Genomic DNA, 20,185 nt, shown 5'->3' on the forward strand with positions numbered 1-20,185 from the left:
AAGACCTGACCGCAGTCTAAACGACCATGGACAAATGCCATTTCCACAGCTCTCCACGAGGATGCTCAGAAAGTAGTAAAGCATGGCTACCTCAACTCTCCCAAGTGTATTCGGAAAGTATTCAGACCCCTTCCCCCTTTCCACATTTTGTTACGTTACAGCCTAATTCTAAAATTGATTTAACAAACTTTGTTCCTCATCAATCTAAACACATTACACCATAACGACAAAGCAAAAACAGGTTCTTAGAAATGTTTGTACATTTACATAAGTATTCAGATCCTTTGCTATGAGACTCGAAATTGAGCTCAGTCGCATCCTGTTTCCATTGATCATCCTTGAGATGTTTCAACAACTTGATTGGAGCCCACCTGTGGTAAATTCAATTGATTGGACATGATTTGGAACAGCACACACCTGTCTATATAAGGTCCTACAGTTGACAGTGCATGTCAGAGCAAAAACCAAGCCATGAGGTCGAAGGAAATGTCCGTAGAGCTCAGAGACAGGATTGTGTCGAGGCACAGATCTGGGGAAGGGTACCAAAAAAATGTCTGCAGCATTGAAGGTCCCCAAGAACACATTGGCCTCCATCATTCTTAAATGGAAGAAGCTTGGAACCACCAAGACTCTTCCTAGAGCTGGCCGCCCGGCCAAACTGAGCAATTGGGGGAGAAGGGCTTTGGTCAGGGAGGTGACCAACAACCCGATGGTCACTCTGACAGAGCTCCAGAGTTTTTCTGTAGAGATGGGAGAACCTTCTAGAAGGACAACCATCTCTGCAGCACTCCACCAATCAGGCCTTTATGGTAGAGTGGCCAGACGGAAGCCACTCCTCAGTAAAAGGTACATGACAGCCCGCTTGGAGTTTGCCAAAAGGCACCTAAAAGACTCTCAGACCATGAGAAACAAGATTCTTTGGTCTGATGAAACCAAGATTGAACTCTTTGGCCTGAATGCCAAGCGTCACGTCTGGAGGAAACCTGGCACCATCCCTACGGTGAAGCATGGTGGAGGCTGCATCATGCTGTGGGGATGTTTTTCAGCGGCAGGGACTGGAAGACTGGTCAGGATCAAGGGAAAGATGAACGGAGCAAAGTAGAGGGAGGTCCTTGATGAAAACCTGCTCCAGAACACTCAGGACCACAGACTGGGGTGAAGGTTCACCTTCCAACAGGACAACAACGCTAAGCACACAGCCAAGACAACTCAGGAGTGGCTTCGGGACAAGTCGCTGAATGTCCTTGAGTGGCCCAGCCAGAGCCCGGACTTGAACCCCATCGAACACCTCTGGAGAGACCAGGCTCCCGAGTGTCACAGCGGTCTAACGCACTGCATTTCAGTGCTAGAGGCGTCACTACAGACCCTGGTTCGATCCTGGGCTGTATCACATCAGGCTGTGATTGGGAGTCCCATAGGGTGCTGCACAATTGGCCCAGCGTCATCAGGGTTTGGCCAGGGTAGGCCGTCATTGTATGTAAGAATTTGTTCTTAACTGACTTGCCTACTTAAATAAAGGTTAAATAAAAATAAAATTAAAATACCTGAAAATAGCTGTGCAGCGACGCTCCCATCCAACCTGACAGAGCTTGGAGAGGATCTGCAGAGAAGAATAGGAGAAACTCCCCAAATACAGGTGTGCCAAGCTTGTAGCGTCATACCCAAAAAGGCTCAAGGCTGTAATCACTGCCAAACAAAGTACTGAGTAAAGGGTCTGAATACTTAAATGTAATATTTCAGTTTAAAATGTTTTATACATTAGCAAAATGTTCTAAAAACCTGTTTTTACTTCGTCACTATGTGGTATTGTGTGTAGATAGATGTGGGAATTTTTTTTTTGGAATCCATTTTAGAATAAGGCTGTAACGTAACAAAAATAGTGAAGGGATCTGAAAACTTTCCGAATGCACTGTAAACACACATGTATAAAGCTAAATGCACACACACACTTCTGACTGCTGAGGAATCCACCAGAGCAGAGAGGTTGCCACCTCACACAGACTGCTCCAGTCCCCATCATCCTTCCTATCTACAGCCCGTGTCTCTACCTTCTGGCTAGGGCTCTTATCGTAAAACAACAATCCTCTCTTACACTCTCAACTTACATGAAAACAAATTAAAGTAGATCACCCAAAATCCCTCTAAAGTTCCACTGTAGACTCTCTGTAGATTTTCACTCTGGCTTTTCTGTGTCTGAGCTTGTCTATGTTAGAGACTTAGTGTGAGCATTTGAGGCAGATCTATGCCCAGGCTTTTCTGTGTCTGGAACTTTTGGGATGTTAGCGTTAGAATGTTAGCGTTCGAAGAAGATTTATGCTCAGATTTTTCTATCACCGGAGTTTTTCTGTGTTAGCGTTAGCATGTTATCATCTAAGGGAGATTCATGCCTGAGCTTTTCTTTGCCTATGCTTTTTGTGTGTTAGTATCTGAGGCAGCTACTGTGGGTTCCCCAGGGCCCCATGGCTGAGACTGTGTGGCGACACATTTAGCGGGAAGATTTAGGGTCTGGGGAGACAGTGATTCATCAATAGATCTTGCGCTGGCTCGCTCTCCACTACACTACAGCTCACACGGAATGTTTTCTGCCCGCAATAGACTACTCCAGATTCATATATTGTTGACCTGAATAGGAATGTGGAAGGTAAGGGGAGAGGACATACACAAGACTTGTGCATAGTTAACACCACCGTTAGCTCACTTTGTGTGTGTTTGCACAATTGAGAGATATCTATATATCTTGCTATGGCTAACAGAAAGAAAGTACTGTGTTTCGAGGCACACGTGTGTTCAGTACAGGTGTACAGTGTTAAGTCTACATTAGGTTGAAAGATGTGTTAAGGTTGTGATAAGGTATTTATTGTACACAACCCCTGGACTCACCGTAAACCCAGCCCACGGCCACCGACTGGAAGATGGACAGGAGCAACAGACTGGCCCCACTACAGGAGTAGTGGTCATAGATCTGGAACACATAGAGACCACCCTATCCAAAGAGATTGAGAAGACTTTACATCACAGATGTATCACCACATCATAGATCTACACAATTGAAAAGATAGAGGGAGATAATTTAATTGGGAGAAGGCATTTGGATAATGTACTAATTGTAACAGTGTCTAGCAGTAAGTGGATATGTCAACTAGTCGGACATTAGTTCAAATAAACAGACAAACAGACAACCAATCATGTAGACAGACAGGCAAGCAGACTGAGACAGACAGACAGTCAGCTAGCCAGCCAGCCAGCCAGCCACATAGCCAGTCACGTAGACAGCCCCCCAAGCTAACCAACCAGTCATGTGGCCAGTAAAAGACAACCATCCATCCACCTAGCCTGACAACTCACACTAAATTATTCTGCTGCTCTGTCGTTCGCTACAGACTTTAGGGGCACAAGGGGCATTTTATGAAACAAAGTAATCAGCGATTGATAATCCGATTGGTTAGAGATGATCCAAAGTCAAAGATGAACTTTCAAACTGCCGCTTTACCCACGTGTGCTTTGGCTGTGGCCCAACCCATCAGTTTCTTGACCAATTAGACGGCCCTGAATGTGTTCGCATTTGGTGAAGGGTTGGGGAGGTACTCAAGATTCAGACTTCCAGAAAAGTAACTAACGTCCAAGGGCGTGGGGTAGCGCTTGACCGGAGCAAGGAGTCTGAGTAGCCAAGAAATCATCTACCCATGCATCCATCCAACCAGACTCACCGGGGTGACTATGACCAGGCCAACCAGGAAGCAGACGACACACACCATCAGCAGCAGCAGCTCTCGTCGATAACCCCGCCGGATCACCGTAGGGTAGAGGTCAGTCACAGAGGTCATCAGGGCCTCCAGGCTCACAAACTGGACAGGGGGTGGAAGGGGAACGGTTGGTGTGTGTAAGATGGCTGTTACATTGCAATGCTTGTCTGTTGCATACAGTGTGTGTGTCTGTGTGTGCATTCGATGCTTGTTACATTGTAATTCTTATTTGTTATACACTGGATGCATGTGTGGAAGAGACCCTGTGTGTTTGTGCCACACACACACACACACACACACACACACACACACACACACACACACACACACACACACCTACCTGTGTGTCCAGCCCCAGCATGATGATCATGAGGAAGAAGCACACAGCCCACAGCTGAGGGAAAGGCATCATGGCTACAGCCCGAGGGTACGCTATAAAGGCCAGCCCAGGGCCTGGAGAGAAACACACACAGTCAGACATACAGTCAGACAAACACAGCCGTACAACACTGAGTCAGACACATATAGAAAGTATTCACACCCCTCGACTTTTTTCACATTTTGTTCTCGTCACGATCACGGTCTTCAAACTCCCTGTCATAAATGAGCCAAGGCGCAGCGTGCATGTAATTCCACATCTTAAATGGAAGTGAAACCTTTCACAAAAACCAGGTAAAACAGAAATCAAACGTGACGCACCTGCGGCGCACACAAACACTCACAGAAAATAATAATTACCCACAAACACAGGTGGGAAAACGGCTGCCTAAGTATGATCCCCAATCAGAGACAACGATAAACAGCTGCCTCTGATTGGGAACCATACTAGGCCAACAAAGAAATAGAAACATAGATATGCCCACCCAAGTCACACCCTGACCTAACCAAATAGAGAATAAAAAAGTCTCTCTAAGGTCAGGGCGTGACAGTTCTGTTACAAAGTGGGATAAAAATGGATTTAATTGTACTTTTTGTCACAAAAATGCTCTGTAATGTTAAAGTGGACAAACAGACAACCAATCATGTAGACAGACAGGCAAGCAGACTGAGACAGACAGACAGTCAGCTAGCCAGCCAGCCAGCCAGCCACATTGCCAGTCACGTAGACAGCCCCCCAAGCTAACCAACCAGTCATGTGGCCAGTAAAACAGACAACCATCCATCCACCTAGCCTGACAACTCACACAAAATTTTTTTGCTGCTCTGTCGTTCACAAAAAAATTGATTTAATTGTACTTTTTGGCACAAAAATACTCTGTAATGTTAAAGTGGAAGAATTTTAAAAAACATTTATAAAAAATAAATAAAAAATAAAACACTAATATGTCTTGATTAGATAAGTATTCAACCCCCTGAGTCAATACATGTTAGAAACACCTTTGGTACAGCTGTGAGTCTTTCTGGGTAAGTCTCTAAGAGCTTTGCACACCTGGATTATACAATATTTGCCCATTATTCTTTTTAAAATGCTTCATGCTCTGTCAAGTTGGTTGTTGATCATTGCTAAACAACCACTTTCAAGTCTTGCAAAATATTTTCAAAGCCGATTTAAGTCAAAACTGTAACTCGGCCACTCAGGAACATTCAATGTGATCTTGGTTAGCAACTCCAGTGAAGATTTGGTCTTGTGATTTAGGTTATTCTCCTGCTGAAAGGTGAAGTAATCTCCCAGTGTCTTTTGGAAATCAGAAAGAAACAGGTTTTCCTATAGGATTTTGCCTGTGCTTAGCTGTACTCCATTTATTTTTATCCTAAAGAAGTCCTTAGTCCTTGCCCATGACATGCATACCTATAACATGATGCATCCACCACCACGCTTGCAAATTTGAAGAGTGGTACTAAGTGATGTTTTGGATTTTCCCCAAACATAATGCTTTGTATTCAGGACAAAAAGTTAATTTCTTTGCCACATTTGTTGCATTATTACTTAAGTGCCTTGTTGCAAACAGGATGCGTTCTTTGGAATATTTGTTATTCTGTACAGGCTTCCTTCACCCACACTGCCATTTAGGTTAGTATTGTAGGATAACTACAATGTTGTTGAACCATCCACAATTCTCATATCACAACTAGGGATGTTGAGGCGACTGTATTATCGCCCCACCAAAGGTCACGAGTCATGAAGGCAGTCAAATTCCACATGATCGTTTAGTCATGGTATTTACGCTTCTCCAAGCTCTGATGCTGCTGATGGTCATTAGTAGACTACCAAACTTGCTAACTGCCTGGTACTCAGCACTCTATTGTCCCTCTAATCACTCTGACATCAACGCAAATGTAAATCGGAAATGTAGTCAAACACATCATGAAAGCCCATGAGCTCATGTTGCGCAACATTTCAATAGGCTAGGCAATTGCGGGAGAAAACAGAGTGATGGCCGCTAACAAAAAGAGGAGGATCCCATCATCTTTCTAATGGTTAGGCCTACTATTTATTTCTCAACTTTCCTAATATTAAGCACATTGCTTATATTTAAAGAAGGAGAATAGCCTACTTGGCTGGCATAAAAATAAACCACGGAGAAAAGCATCCTCCATTCGCTATTTAAGTGCACAGATCACATGTATTTTTTCCCCTGCCCCTGTTTCGAGACAGGTGCATGATAGTGGTCCGTTCTAAATCAAAACAAATTTCACACATTATTTAGTATACGTAAAGACGAGATTAAATCAAGAATAGTCTGATGGGTGAAAATATTAGCCTATCACTTGTGAATGATCACCAGCATAAAAAACAGCCTTTTTTTGTGACTTTTTCTTATCATAGTCTCACACCTCATGTAGCCTATCCCATAGGCCTATATATTTTAACCTCTCTTGGGTAGGGGGCAGTATTTTCATGGCCGGACGAAAAACGTACCCAAATTAAACGGCCTACTACTCGGGCCCAGGAACTAGAATATGCATATTATTAGTAGATTCGGATAGAAAACACTCTGAAGTTTCTAAAACTGTTTGAATGATGTCTGAGTATAACAGAACTCATATGGCAGGCAAGAACCTGAGAAAAATCTAACCAGGAAGTGGGAAATCTGGTGCTTGTAGTCCTTTCAAGTCATTGCCTATCGAACACACAGTGACTTAGGGTTCATTTTGCACTTCCTAAGGCTTCCACTAGATGTCAACAGTCTTTAGAAAGTTGTTTGAGGCGTCTATGGTGAATAGAGAGCGAACAGAGGAAGTTGGAAGTTGTTGACTCAGGAAAGCACATGAGTTCATTGGCGCGCATTCACGTGAGGGGTAGCTGTGTTCCAAAACGTTTTTCAAGACATTGGAATCATCCGGTTGGAATATTATTGAAGTTCTAAGTTAAAAAGGCCCTAAAGATTGATGCTATACAAGGTTTGACACGTTTGAACGAACGTAAATAGAACTTTATTTGACTTTTCGTCGTGACATTTTGGCCGCGCTTCCTACACTTGGAGTAGCTTACTGAACGCGCAAACAATAAGGAGCTATTTGGACATAAATTATGGACTTTATCAAACAAAACAACATTTATTGTGGACCTGGTATTCCTGGAAGTGCCTTCTGATGAAGATCATCAAAGGTAAGTGAATATTTCTAATGCTATTTATGATTTTAGATGACTCCAAAATGGCGGGTATCTGTATTGCTGTATTGTCTTTTTCTGAGCGCAGTACTCAGATTATTGCAAAGTGTGCTTTCCCCGTGACGCTAGCGTCCCACCTCCCCAAGAAAGGTTAATAAGGTTTGTATCACAACTAAAGAGGCCAAATATCTTCTTAAAATTAAGCACATTAACCCTTTACAAGGGGTGTAGAGCTTAACTGTCATATACAGTTGAAGTCGGAAGTTTACATACACTTAGGTTGGAATCATTGAAACTCGTTTTTCAACCACTCCACAAATTTCTTGTTAACAAACTATAGTTTTGGCAAGTCGGTTAGGACATCTACTTTGTGCATGACACAAGTAATTTTTCCAACAATTGTTTACAGACAGATAATTTGACTCATAATTCACTGTATCACAATTCCAGTACATAAACTAAGTTGACTGTGCCTTTAATTCCAGAAAATGATGTCATGGCTTTAGAAGCTTCTGATAGGCTAATTGACATCATTGAGTCAATTGGAGGTGTGCCTGTGGATGTATTTCAAGGCCTAACTTCAAACTCAATGCCTCTTTGCTTGACATCATGGAAAAATCTAAAGAAATCAGCCAAGAACTCTTTTTTTTGTAGAATTTTTTTTGTAGACCTCCACAACTCTGGTTCATCCTTCGGAGCAATTTTCAAAACGCCTAAAGGTACCACGTTCATGTGGACAAACAATAGTACGCAAGTATAAACACCATGGGACCATGCAGCCGTCATACCGCTCAAGAAGGAGAAGCATTCTGTCTCCTAGAGATGAACGTACTTTGGTGCGAAAAGTGCAAATCAATCCCAGAACAACAGCAAAGGACCTTGTGAAGATGCTGGAGGAAACAGGTACAAAAGTATCTATATCCACAGTAAAATGAGTCCTATATCGACATAACCTGAAAGGCCGCTCAGCAAAGAAGAAGCCACTGCTCCAAAACTGCCATAACTACGATTTGCAATTGCACATGGGGACAAAGATCGTACTTTCTGAAGAAATGTCCAATGGTCTGATGAAACAAAAATAGAACTGTTTGGACATAATGGGTCTTAATAATCGTTATGTTTGGAGGAAAAATGGGGAGGCTTGCAAGTCGAAGAACACTATCCCAACAGTGAAGCACAGGGGTGGCAGCATCATGTTGTGAGGGTGCTTTGCTGCAGGAGGGACTGGTGCACTTCACAAAATAAATGGCATCATGAGGGAGGAAAATTATGTGGATATATTGAAGCAACATCTCAAGACATCAGTCAGGAAGTTAAAGCTTTATCGCAAATGGGTCTTCCATTTGGACAATGACCCCAAGCATACTTCCAAAGTTCTGGCAAAATGGCTTAAGGATAACAAAGTCAAGGTATTGGAGTGGCCATCACAAAGCCCTGACCTCAATCATATACAACATTTGTGGGCAGAACTGAAAAAGCGTGTGCGAGCATGGAGGCCTACAAACCTGACTCAGTTACACCAGCTCTGTCAGGAGGAATGGGCCAAAATTCACCCAACTTATTGTGGGAAGCTTGTGGAAGGCTACCCGAAATGTTTGACCCAAGTTAAACAATTTAAAAGGCAATGCTACTAAATACTAATTGAGTGTATGTAAACTTCTGACCCACTGGGAATGTGATGAAAGAAATAAAAGCTGAAATAAATCATTCTCTACTATTATTCTGACATTTCACATTCTAAAAATAAAGTGGTGATCCTAACTGACCTAAGACAGGGAATGTTTACTAGGATTGAAATGTCAGGAATTGTGAAAATGTTAGCCCAATGTTTGTAGAACAACTAAACTTACATGAATAACTCTAAATTAAGCATATAGGAGTACCTGTTTCTTTGTTAACCACTCAACACAGAATAGCCGCATGTGCGCACTCCCTCAAATCATTTGGAGAAAATATCCTTTCTATTTTATTCAGCTTAGTTCAGTTGTATTCTTCATACTATAAAATAATATAAAATAATGCCATGGTATAATAAGAAAATCTTGTCTGCTAAATGAACTGGTGTAGCCCACAGCCATTTGGCATAGTCACATCAGGACAACTCAGAGTATGCTATTCTGTTCTTCTGAAATAGAAAACATTTTCTTCATATTATGTTTCTTTAGACCTGTCTAAAATAAATAATGGATTTATTCTGAAGGTGTAGGCTATATTACATGGATGTATTAGACGTTTTAAAATGGAAGCAAAGAGATGCTAAATGTGTTTATGCTAATTAACGGTCAATTACCGTGACACCGACAGTTATTTCGTGACCGCCACAGCCCTAATCACAACCATTAAACTCGGAAACTGTTTTCACCATCGATCTCATGGTGAAATCCCAGAGCGGTGTCCTTCCTCTCCAGCAACTGAGTCATGAAAGACGCCTGTATTTTTGTAGTGACTGGGCTCATTGATACACCATCCAAAGTGTAATTAATAAACTTCACCATGCTCAAAGGGATATTCAGCATTTGCTTTTTTTATATATTCTTTTACACATCTACCAATCGGTGTCCTTCTTTAAGCACATTTTTACTCCTGATCTTATTTACGCTTGCATAACAAAAGGGTTGAATACGTATTGATTCAAGATCTTAGCTTTTCACTTTTAATTAATTTGTGAAAAATTTAAAAAAAATCAAAATTCCACTGACATTATGGGGTATTGTGTGTAAATCAGTGGCAAAAAAAATCTTAATTTAATACATTTTAAATTCAGGCTGTAACAACAGAATGTGGAAAAAGTAAAGAGGTGTGAATACTTTCTGAAGCCGCTATCTATACAACTGTACATGTTACACAGTCAGCGACATAGACACAAATACAGATGTGTTTAAATAGTCAAAACACATATATTGGCATAGAAAAAAAACTACACAAGCCCCCCCGCAATGTACCTGACTGGGCCACATCTGCGATGTCCACGCCCTGCTCCTGAGCCATGAAGCCTAGCACAGTGAAGATGGCAAACCCTGCCAGGAAGCTGGTGCCACTGTTCAGCAGGCACAGGAAATAACAGTCCCTGGCAAACCGCACAGACAATCAATCACTGAGTAAATATAGGGAACAGAATCTCAATGAATCACTGACTTCTAACTATGTACAAAAAAAGAACAATTAATCAATAAAACAATCAATAAATGAAACAATCAGTCAGTTAATCAATGAATCAAATATCTGATCTGCTAAATAATCGATAAATTGATTAACGAGACAATTTTAAAAAGCACACAATGGCAAGAAGACAGTCAGTCAATACATCTGAATAAATTTAATCTTTCGCAGCCCCATACAATTGATCAATCCAATCAATCAATGCAATCAAGACAGATCAATCAAAACAAGACATGAATCATTCCATAGTGGCATAAAAAGAAGGGATCATGTTCAAAAGAGTAATCAATTATCTTTATGGTCCGGCGTCAGCTTCATCTTTCAAAGAGCTGTCCAGCTACAAAAGAAGCCTGGGTCATGTTTATTGTGCACCAAACAACCCCCCCCCCACCAAAAAAAAGACAAACAGGGAGGTACCTGTCCAATAAGAAACGCACATTTTTGTTTTTCCGTTGCAAAGTGCTTTAAAACGTTTTCCATTATGTTCCCTAATGAACATGGCCCTGGGTTTGTAATTGCCAGGACCTGCATGTCAGTGTGGGAAACAGACAGTGTGGGATTTTGTTCTAGGTGGGGTATGGTGTCAGTGTTTTCCCTGTCATTCCAGGCATTCCCTATTACCTATTCCCCGGGTCAAAAGTAGTGCACTACATAGGGAATTGGGTGCCATTTGGAACAAAGGCAGGGAGTCAATTCATGAGTTGAAAATTGAAAGGTGAAATTATTCCTTTGCTTTATTTGTCTTGGTGAGCTAAGTGGATGAAATTAGTACCACTTTGTTTGTATTTGGTTTCTATCATCTACTGTGCATGTGTGAGGCTCACTTATTGCAGTCATTGTTGTATTTGTTGTAGCTTCCCAGGGCGGTAAGGCTCCCCAGACAGATGCCATAAGAGAAGAAGATCTGAGTCCCCGCATCCATCCATACCTTAACAAATAGAGATGGACGGAAGGAAGGATGGAGAGAGAAAAAGTACAAATATATGAGAGAGCGAGAGAGACAAAAGACAGAGAGAGCATGGCTGCATAGATATATGCATAGACTAGGGTGTCGAATCAAAAATGAGGGAAATAACCACACACACACAGGCATTTTTTCCCCCCTTGGCATTTTTCCTATTTTGTTGCCTTACAACCTGGAATTAAAATGTATTTTTTGGGGGGGTTTTGTATCATTTGATTTACACAACATGCCTACCACTTTGAAGATGCAAAATATTTTTTATGCTGAAACAAACAAGAAATAAGACTAAAAAACTTGAGCGTGCATAACTATTCACCACCCTCAAAGTCAATACTTTGTAGAGCCACCTTTTGCAGCTGTAAGTCTATTCGGGTATGTCTCTATAAGCTTTGCACATCTAGCCACTGGGATTTCTTCAAGGCAAAACTGCTTCAGCTCCTTCAAGTTGGATGGGTTCTGCTGGTGTACAGCAATCTTTAAGTCATAGCACAGATTCTCAATTGGATTGAGGTCTGGGCTTTGACTAGGCCATTCCAAGATATTTAAATGTTTCCCCTTAAACCACTCGAGTGTTGCTTTAGCAGCATGCTTAGGGTCGTTGTCCTGCTGGAAGGTGAACCTCCGTCCCAGTCTCAAATTTCTGGAAGACTGAAACAGGTTTCCCCTCAAGAATTTCCCTGTATTTAGTGACATCCATCATTCCTTCAATTCTGACCAGTTTCCCAGTCCCTGCCGATGAAAACATCCCCACAGCATGATACTGCCACCATGCTTTACTGTGGGGATGGTGTTCTCAGGGTGATGAGAGGTGTTGGGTTTGCACCAGACATAGCGTTTTCCTTGATGGCCAAAAAGCTCAATTTTAGTCTCATCTGACCAGAGTACCTACTTCCATATGTTTGGGGAGTCTCCCACATGCCTTCTGGCGAACACCAAACACATTTGCTTATTTTATTCTGGCCACTCTTCCGTAAAGCCCAGCTCGGTGGAGTGTACGGCTTAAAGTGGTCTTATGGACAGCTCCATCAGGGTTATCTTTGGTCTCTTTGTTGCCTCTCTGATTAATGCCCTCTTTGCCTGGTCCATGAGTTTTGGTGGGCGGGTTGTTGTGGTGCCATATTCTTAAATTTTTTTAGAATGGATTTAATGGTGCTCTGTGGGATGTTCAAAGTTACAGATATTTTTTATAACCCAACCTTGATCTGTACTTCTCCACAACTTTGTCCCTGACCTGTTTGGAGAGCTCCTTGGTCTTCGTAGTGCAGTTTGCTTGGTGGGGCCCGTTGCTTAGTGGTGTTGCAGACTCTGGGGCCTTTCAGAAAAGGTGTATATATATACACTGAGATCATGTAACAGATCATGTGACACAGCGTTCACACAGGTGGACTTTAACTAATTATGTGACTTCTGAAGATAATTGGTTGCACCAGATCTTATTTAGGGGCTTATTTAAGGACAACAAAGTCAAGGTATTACATTTACATTTAAGTCATTTAGCAGACACTCTTATCCAGAGCGACTTACAAATTGGTGCATTCATCTTACTCCAGTGGAGTGGCAATCACAAAGCCCTGACCTCAACCCTATAGAAAATGTGTGGGCAGAACTGAAAAAGCGTGTGCGAGCAAGGAGACGGTAACGATCATCTGAAAGAGGGGACCAAGATGCAGCGTGGTGAGTGTTCATATTGAATTTTAATAATACAAAACACTTGAACATAAGACACAAACGAACGCCAACAGTTCTGTCGGTGCAAACCACACAACAGAAACAACTACCCACAAAACCCCAAAGGAAAACAGGCTGCCTAAGTATGATTCCTAATCAGAGACAACGATAGACAGCTGCCTCTGATTAGGAACCCTACTCGGCCCAAAACAAAGAAATACAAAAACATAGAAAAAGGAACATAGAACGCCCACCCAATGTAACACCCTGGCCTAACCAAAATAAAGAACAAAAAAACCCTCTCTATGGCCATGGCGTTACAGAGACCTACAAACCTGACTCAGTTATACCAGCTCTGTCAGGAGGAATGGGCCAAAATTCCCCCAACCTATTGTGGGGAGCTTGTGGAAGGCTACCCGAAACATTTGACCCAAGTTAAACAATTTAAAGGCAATGCTACGAAATACTAATTGAGTGTATGTAAACTTCTGACCCACTGGGAATGTGATGAAATAAATCAATCATTCTCTCTGCTATTATTCTGACATTTCACATTCTTAAAATAAAGTGGTGATCCTAACTGACCTAAGACAGTGAATTTTTACTGGGATAAACATTTCAGGAATTGTGAAAAACTGAGTTTAAATGTATTTGGCTAAGGTGTATGTAAACTTCCGACTTCAACTGTATAGTACTAGTCAAAAGTTTGGACACACCTACTCATTCCAGGGTTTTTCTTTATTTTAACTATGTTCTACATTGTAGAAAAGGGAAGACATCAAAACTATGAAATAACATATATGGAATCATGTAGTAACCAAAAAAGTGTTAAACTAATGAACATACACTACCGTTCAAAAGTTTGGGGTCACTTAGAAATGTCCTTGTTTTTGAAATTACAGTGTAGACATTGTTAATGTTGTAAATGACTATTGTAGCTGGAAACGGCAGATTTTTTATGGAATACCTACATTGGCGCCAATTATCATCAACCATCACTCCTGCGCTCCAATGGCAGGTTGTGTTAGCTAATCGAAGTTTATTATCTTAAAATGCTAATTGATCATTAGAAAACCCTTTTGCAATAATGTTAGCACAGCTGAAAACTGTTGTCTGATTAAAGAAGCAATAAAACTGGCCTTCTTTAGACTAGTTGAGTATCTGGAGCATCAGCATTTGTGGGTTTGATTACAGGCTCAAAATGGCCAGTAACAAAGACCTTTCTTGTGAAACTCGTCAGTCTATTCTTGTTCTGAGAAATGAAGGCTATTCCATGCGAGAAATTGCCAGGAAACTGAAGATCTCGTACAATGCTGTGTACTACTCCCTTCACAGAACATCGCAAACTGGCACTAACCAGAATAGAAAGAGGAGTGGGAGGCCCTGAGCAAGAGGACAAGTACAAGAGTTTCTAGTTTGAGAAACAGACGCCTCACAAGTCTTCAACTGGCAGCTTCGTTAAATAGTACCCACAAAACACCAGTCTCAACGTCAGCAGTGAAGAGGCGACTCCGGGATGCTGGCCTTCTAGAGTTGCAAAGAAAAAGCTAGATCTCAGACTGGCTAATAAAAATAAAAGCACAGATCCAAACTATGCAATAACTATTTACGGAAGAAGCAGGTAGCTGGTATTCTGTATTTTTTCTCTGTATACATAAATGATGTCGCTCTTGCTGCTGGTGAATCTCTGATCCACCTCTACGCAGACGACACCATTCTGTATACTTCTGGCCCTTCTTTGGACACTGTGTTAACAACCCTCCAGACGAGCTTCAATGCCATTCAACTCTCCTTCCGTGGTCTCCAACTGCTCCTAAACACAAGTAAAACTAAATGCATGCTCTTCAACCGATCGCTGCCTGCACCTGCCCGCCCATCCAGCATAACTTCTCTGGACGGTTCTAACTTAGAATTTGTGGACAACTACAAATACCTAGGTGTCTGGTTAGACTGTAAACTCTCCTTCCAGACTCACATCAATCATCTCCAATCCAAAGTGAAATCTAGAATTGGCTTCCTATTTCGCAACAAAGCATCCTTCACTCATGCTGCCAAACATACCCTCGTAAAACTGACCATCCTACCAATCCTCGACTTCGCTGATGTCATTTACAAAATAGCCTCCAATACCCTACTCAACAAGCTGGATGCAGTCTATCACAGTGCCATCCGTTTTGTCACCAAAGCCCCATATACAACCCACCACTGCGACCTGTATGCTCTCGTTGGCTGGCCTTCACTTCATAATCGTCGCCAAACACATTGGCTCCAGGTCATCTACAAGACCCTGCTAGGTAAAGTCCCCCCTTATCTCCGCTCACTGGTCACCATAGCAGCACCCACCTGTAGCACGCGCTCCAGCAGGTATATCTCTCTGGTCACCCCTAAAGCCAACTCCTCCTTTGGTCGTCTCTCCTTCCAGTTCTCAGCTGCCAATGACTGGAACGAACTACAAAAATCTCTAAAACTGGAAACACTTATCTCCCTCACTAGCTTTAAGCACCAGCTGTCAGAGCAGCTCACAGATCTCTGCACCTGTACATAGCCCATCTTTAATTTAGCCCAAACTACCTCTTCCCCTACTGTATTTATTTATTTTATTTATTTTGCTCCTTTGCACCATATTATTTATATTTTAACTTTTAACTTTCTTCAAACTACAAATCTACCATTCCAGTGTTTTTCTTGCCATACTTTATTTACTTTGCCACCATGGCATTTTTTTGCCTTTACCTCCCTTATCTCACATCATTTGCTCACATTGTATATAGTCTTATTTTTTTTCTACTGCATCATTGATTGTATGTTGTTTTACTCCATGTGTAACTCTGTGTTTTTGTATGTTGTCGAACTGCTTTGCTTTATCTTGGCCAGGTCGCAATTGTAAATGACAACTTGTTCTCAACTTGCCTACCTGGTTAAATAAAGGTGAAATAAATTAAAAAAATATATTTTTTTAATGAAATGGCTAGCACAAACCTACTGAGCTGTTGTGGGAGCAGCTTGACTGTATGGTACATAAGTGCCCATCAAGCCAATCCAACTTGTGGGAGGTGCTTCAGGAAGCATGGGGTGAAATCTCTTCAGATTACCTCAACAAATTGACAACTAGAATGCCTAAGGTCTGCAAGGCTGTAATTACTGCAAATGGAGGATTCTTTGACGAAAGCAAAGTTTGAAGGACACAATTATTTTTTCAATTAAAAATCATTATTTATAACCTCGTCAACATCTTGACTATATTTCCTATTCATTTTGCAACTAATTTCATGTATGTTTTCATGGAAAACAAGGACATTTCTAAGTGACCCCAAACTTTTGAACGGTAGTGTGTCTTCACTACTTTTCTAAAATGTAGAAAATAATACAAATAAAGAAAACTCTTGAATGAGTAGGTGTGTCCAAACTTTTGACTGGTACTGTATATATACACACACACACACACACACACACACACACACACACATATATTTTCCTTTATTATATTCCCCTAACCCTTACACCCCTCCCCTAATTGGAGTAAAATAATGGACAACACTACTTCCAGCTTATACATTCTATATGAATTTTACGGACACAATGTATTTTACAATAGTTATTTGGTTTAATCCCATCCTTCAGCTACCCTCAACCCCTCCCATCTTTTTCCACTTGCCATATATTTTTCAACTGTGCTGTTTCAAAAGTTCTGAACCTTTCTATTCTCATAGGAAAATTACATCAGGTAGGCTGGATATATGATATATACTTTATTGTCCCCTATGGGAAATTTGAATTCGAAAATAGATGCTTGGATGCTGTGCGAGAATGAAGATTAACTGACAGGCTCACTTTACCGTTAAACTCGTCATCTTTGTTCTCGAAACCGCAGGACAAAAAAAACAAGAGCGGTAAGATAGATTATTTGTTTAGGGTGCATTGCGGCCACACAAAGGGGACGCCGCCGGGAAATTCGAGGCATTATCAAGTGCTTGTCAAATTGAAAATGAGAGACAGATGAAGTGTGTACAGCCTGCACAAAAAACAAAGCAGAGCTTATGCCTTCAAGTTACTTTTTTCAAATCATCATTAGAGATGCGTCATGTAGCATTACAATGTATTAAAAATCCAAATATAGAGCCCAATGTTTGTAGAACAACTAAAGTTACATTAATAACTCTAAATTAAGCATATAGGAGTACCTATTTCCGGTAACCGAAAGGTTGCTAGATCGAATCCCCGCTGACAAGGTAAAAATCTGTTGTTCTGCCCCTGAACAAGCCAGTTAACCTACTGTTCCTTGGCCAACATTGTAAATAAGAATTTGTTCTTAATTGACTTGCGTAATAAAAAAAATTAAATCAGGACCTAACATATGTGTGCTATTCTTTTCTTTTGAAATAGACAACATTTTCTTCATATCATGTTTCTTTAGACCTGTCTAAAATAAATAATGGATTTATTGTGGTGTAGGCTATATTACATTAGAGTTATTAAAATGTAGATGTTCCAAATGTCTGCATCAGTGGTGTTAATTAACAGTCAATTACCGTGAGACCGACAATTAGTTTCTTGACATTCACCGGCTGACGAAATTTCGTGACCGCCACATCCCTAATTATGACGACTTCCAGAGGACGTCCTTCAACTTATCAGAGCTCTTGCAGCATAAACTGACATGTTGTCCATCCACTTAAAGGATCAGAGAATGAATCTAGTACCGAAAGCATAAACTATAGCTAGCTCACACTGCCGTACATAGTGTGAGGTGAGTAGTTGACTCAAAGAGAGAACAACAATATTTTTACAGTTTTGAACAAACACATTTTTTCAAAATTTAAAGGAGAAGCAGCAGAAGGAGAGCTAGCTATATTTGCTGTATTGTTTTCTTCTGTTTAGTTTACCTTTCACTTACTTAGCTAGCTAATTTAGCATATTCAACAACCTGAATCAAACACTGAGACGAATGCAATTTATGTTAGCTAGCTGGCTAAGGCAATCTAACACTGCAACTCTTCCAAGTGAAAGTAAGCTTTTAGTCATATTAATTTATTGCCAACGGGGCTGGCCGGTGTAACTGCTAAACAGCTTGCTGTACACTGTACTGCGTGATTGTACATATGGATTGGATTGTGGGTTTACTAATGAGTCAGTTCTAGTAGCTATGTTGACTATGACGTTAGATAATATGGTGACAACGATGTCGGCAGTGTAGTGGTTAATGGTTATGGTATGAAGGTTTGGCTTGGAGAGTTTTTTTTCAATTGGTCACAGATAGCTGTTGTGTTGTGCACTGAAGTCTACAAGCAAAGGGAAAAAGTGAGAGGAGGAGAGCGCATAGATGTCAGAGAAGGATTTATACAATGAGGAAAGTGATGATGCTGTATGTGGCTGCTAAGAAAGTGAACTGTTTGCGCGGGTGATCATGGGTATACTTATTCTGCAGATTCTGTTGCAAAATGTTTCCTAAATGGAAGCAAACGCAATGAAACAGGGATGAACCGAGCTGAATTTGTTTTAGTTGCAAAACGGAAGGTTTTGCAACTGTTTGGACAAATGATTACACACCAGATCAGCTAGATGCAGGCAAGAGGGTGCAAGATGGTATTGAATGTGTCACTGTCTGTCACCTTGATTACTCCAATTACTCTCGACCTGTGCACCTACGTTATAAACTTTCCCTTGTAGGCTAGGTTGTAGCAACCTTATGATGGGTATAGCGCAAATTTAAGTATCATGTAGTAGCCTAAACCTATGTAACATTGAGCTGGGTAAAAGGAATATCAGTCATCCAATATACTGTAATAGAAATAAGGCCATGCTCAAAGAAAACAAAATCGTCCTCCCTAATCTTAAACGGCACCGACCGCCACTGGTATTATATGGTATGTCGCCCAAGCCAAATAATCATATTTGTCTTCATAAAATGTGTTTATAACATAAGGAAGAGAAATGTCAACACCAAAGTGGTTTTCAACCACTCTGGGCAGAGTGGGTGGACACAATAATAGACTGATTCAGACTAGACCAACTCCAATAGAGGGGTGGTTGGGACTGGCTAAAAAGCAGCCAGTCCAATCAGTATCCTCTCAGAAATTAGGCATGTTTACCAGGGTCGTGTTTATTAGGGCACACATTGAAAAACGTTCTAAAAGGTTTCACAATGTCAGCGTTTCTTATTGGACAAGTTCTGGTAGTCTCTCCCTGTTTCAGTCAGTTTTCTTCAGTTTTGTGCCTAATGAAAAAAGACCCAGCATGTTCGCGGGTATGGTCGTGGGTAGTGGGCGGGTATGAGGGTGGGTCACAGGTACCTGTGGGTCTGCCAAGCGGGTGATGTTGGGATTGAGGTAGTAGACGATGCCCTGGGCAGCTCCAGGCAGGGTGATGCCACGTACCAGCAGGATGGCCAGCATCACATAGGGGAACGTGGTGGTAAGGTAGACCACCTGGAACAACAGTAGGATAGCTTCTAGATCAATAATATCTCAAATCCAACTGAGAATGGCATGATAACTTCTAGAATCTAGATTCTATATCATATGTCTTTCAAAGATAATTCGTAAAAATCTAAATAACTTCACAGATTTTCATTGTAAAGGGTTTAAACACTGTTTCCCATGCTTGTTTCCCAATGAACCATAAACAATTAACCCCTGTGCGGCCTCGGACATCCAGCGAAAAATCCTATTGCCATTAGCATAACAAAATGTAATAATTTTTTTTTTTCAATTTTTTTTTCAAATTATATCGTTTTATAGATACACCTCTCCTGAATCGAACCACGTTGTCCGATTTCAAAAAGGCTTTACAGTAAAAGCAAAACATTAGATTATGTTAGGAGTATATCGTAAAAGTAGGCACATAGCCATTTTCCGACCAACCACATGCATCACAAATAACCAAAAAACAGCTAAATGCAGCACTAACCTTTGACAATCTTCATCAGATGACACACCTAGGACATCATGTTACACAATACATGCATTCTTTTGATCGATAAAGTTCATATTTATATATAAAACAGCATTTTACATCGGCGCGTGACGTTGACTAACTATTTTCCCTCAAATGCATCCAGTGAAACAGTGCTACAATTTACTAAATTACTATTCGAAAACA

At 41.1% G+C, this 20,185-nt stretch overlaps 1 protein-coding gene across 7 annotated transcripts in view; it reads right to left on the reverse strand.

The window, feature by feature from the left end:
- The window catches only part of LOC115179188 (sodium- and chloride-dependent GABA transporter 2), a 49,721-nt gene that overhangs the window by 3,765 nt on the left and 25,771 nt on the right, over window positions 1-20,185 (reverse strand). For all 7 annotated transcript variants that reach the window (XR_003872876.1, XM_029740552.1, XM_029740551.1 and 4 more), the window contains 6 exons: window positions 19,378-19,512; window positions 11,280-11,383; window positions 10,239-10,363; window positions 4,084-4,196; window positions 3,708-3,845; window positions 2,881-2,983 (listed from right to left, as the gene is read on the reverse strand). Coding sequence is in view for 6 of the 7 variants with exons in the window: in XM_029740552.1 (XP_029596412.1) it covers window positions 2,881-2,983; window positions 3,708-3,845; window positions 4,084-4,196; window positions 10,239-10,363; window positions 11,280-11,383; window positions 19,378-19,512 (718 nt within the window). In the remaining variant the exon portion in view is untranslated. The remainder of the gene's footprint in view (window positions 1-2,880; window positions 2,984-3,707; window positions 3,846-4,083; window positions 4,197-10,238; window positions 10,364-11,279; window positions 11,384-19,377; window positions 19,513-20,185) is intronic.

Source organism: Salmo trutta, chromosome 39 (assembly GCF_901001165.1).
Source record: "Salmo trutta chromosome 39, fSalTru1.1, whole genome shotgun sequence".
In the NCBI taxonomy this organism is placed as follows: domain Eukaryota; kingdom Metazoa; phylum Chordata; class Actinopteri; order Salmoniformes; family Salmonidae; genus Salmo; species Salmo trutta.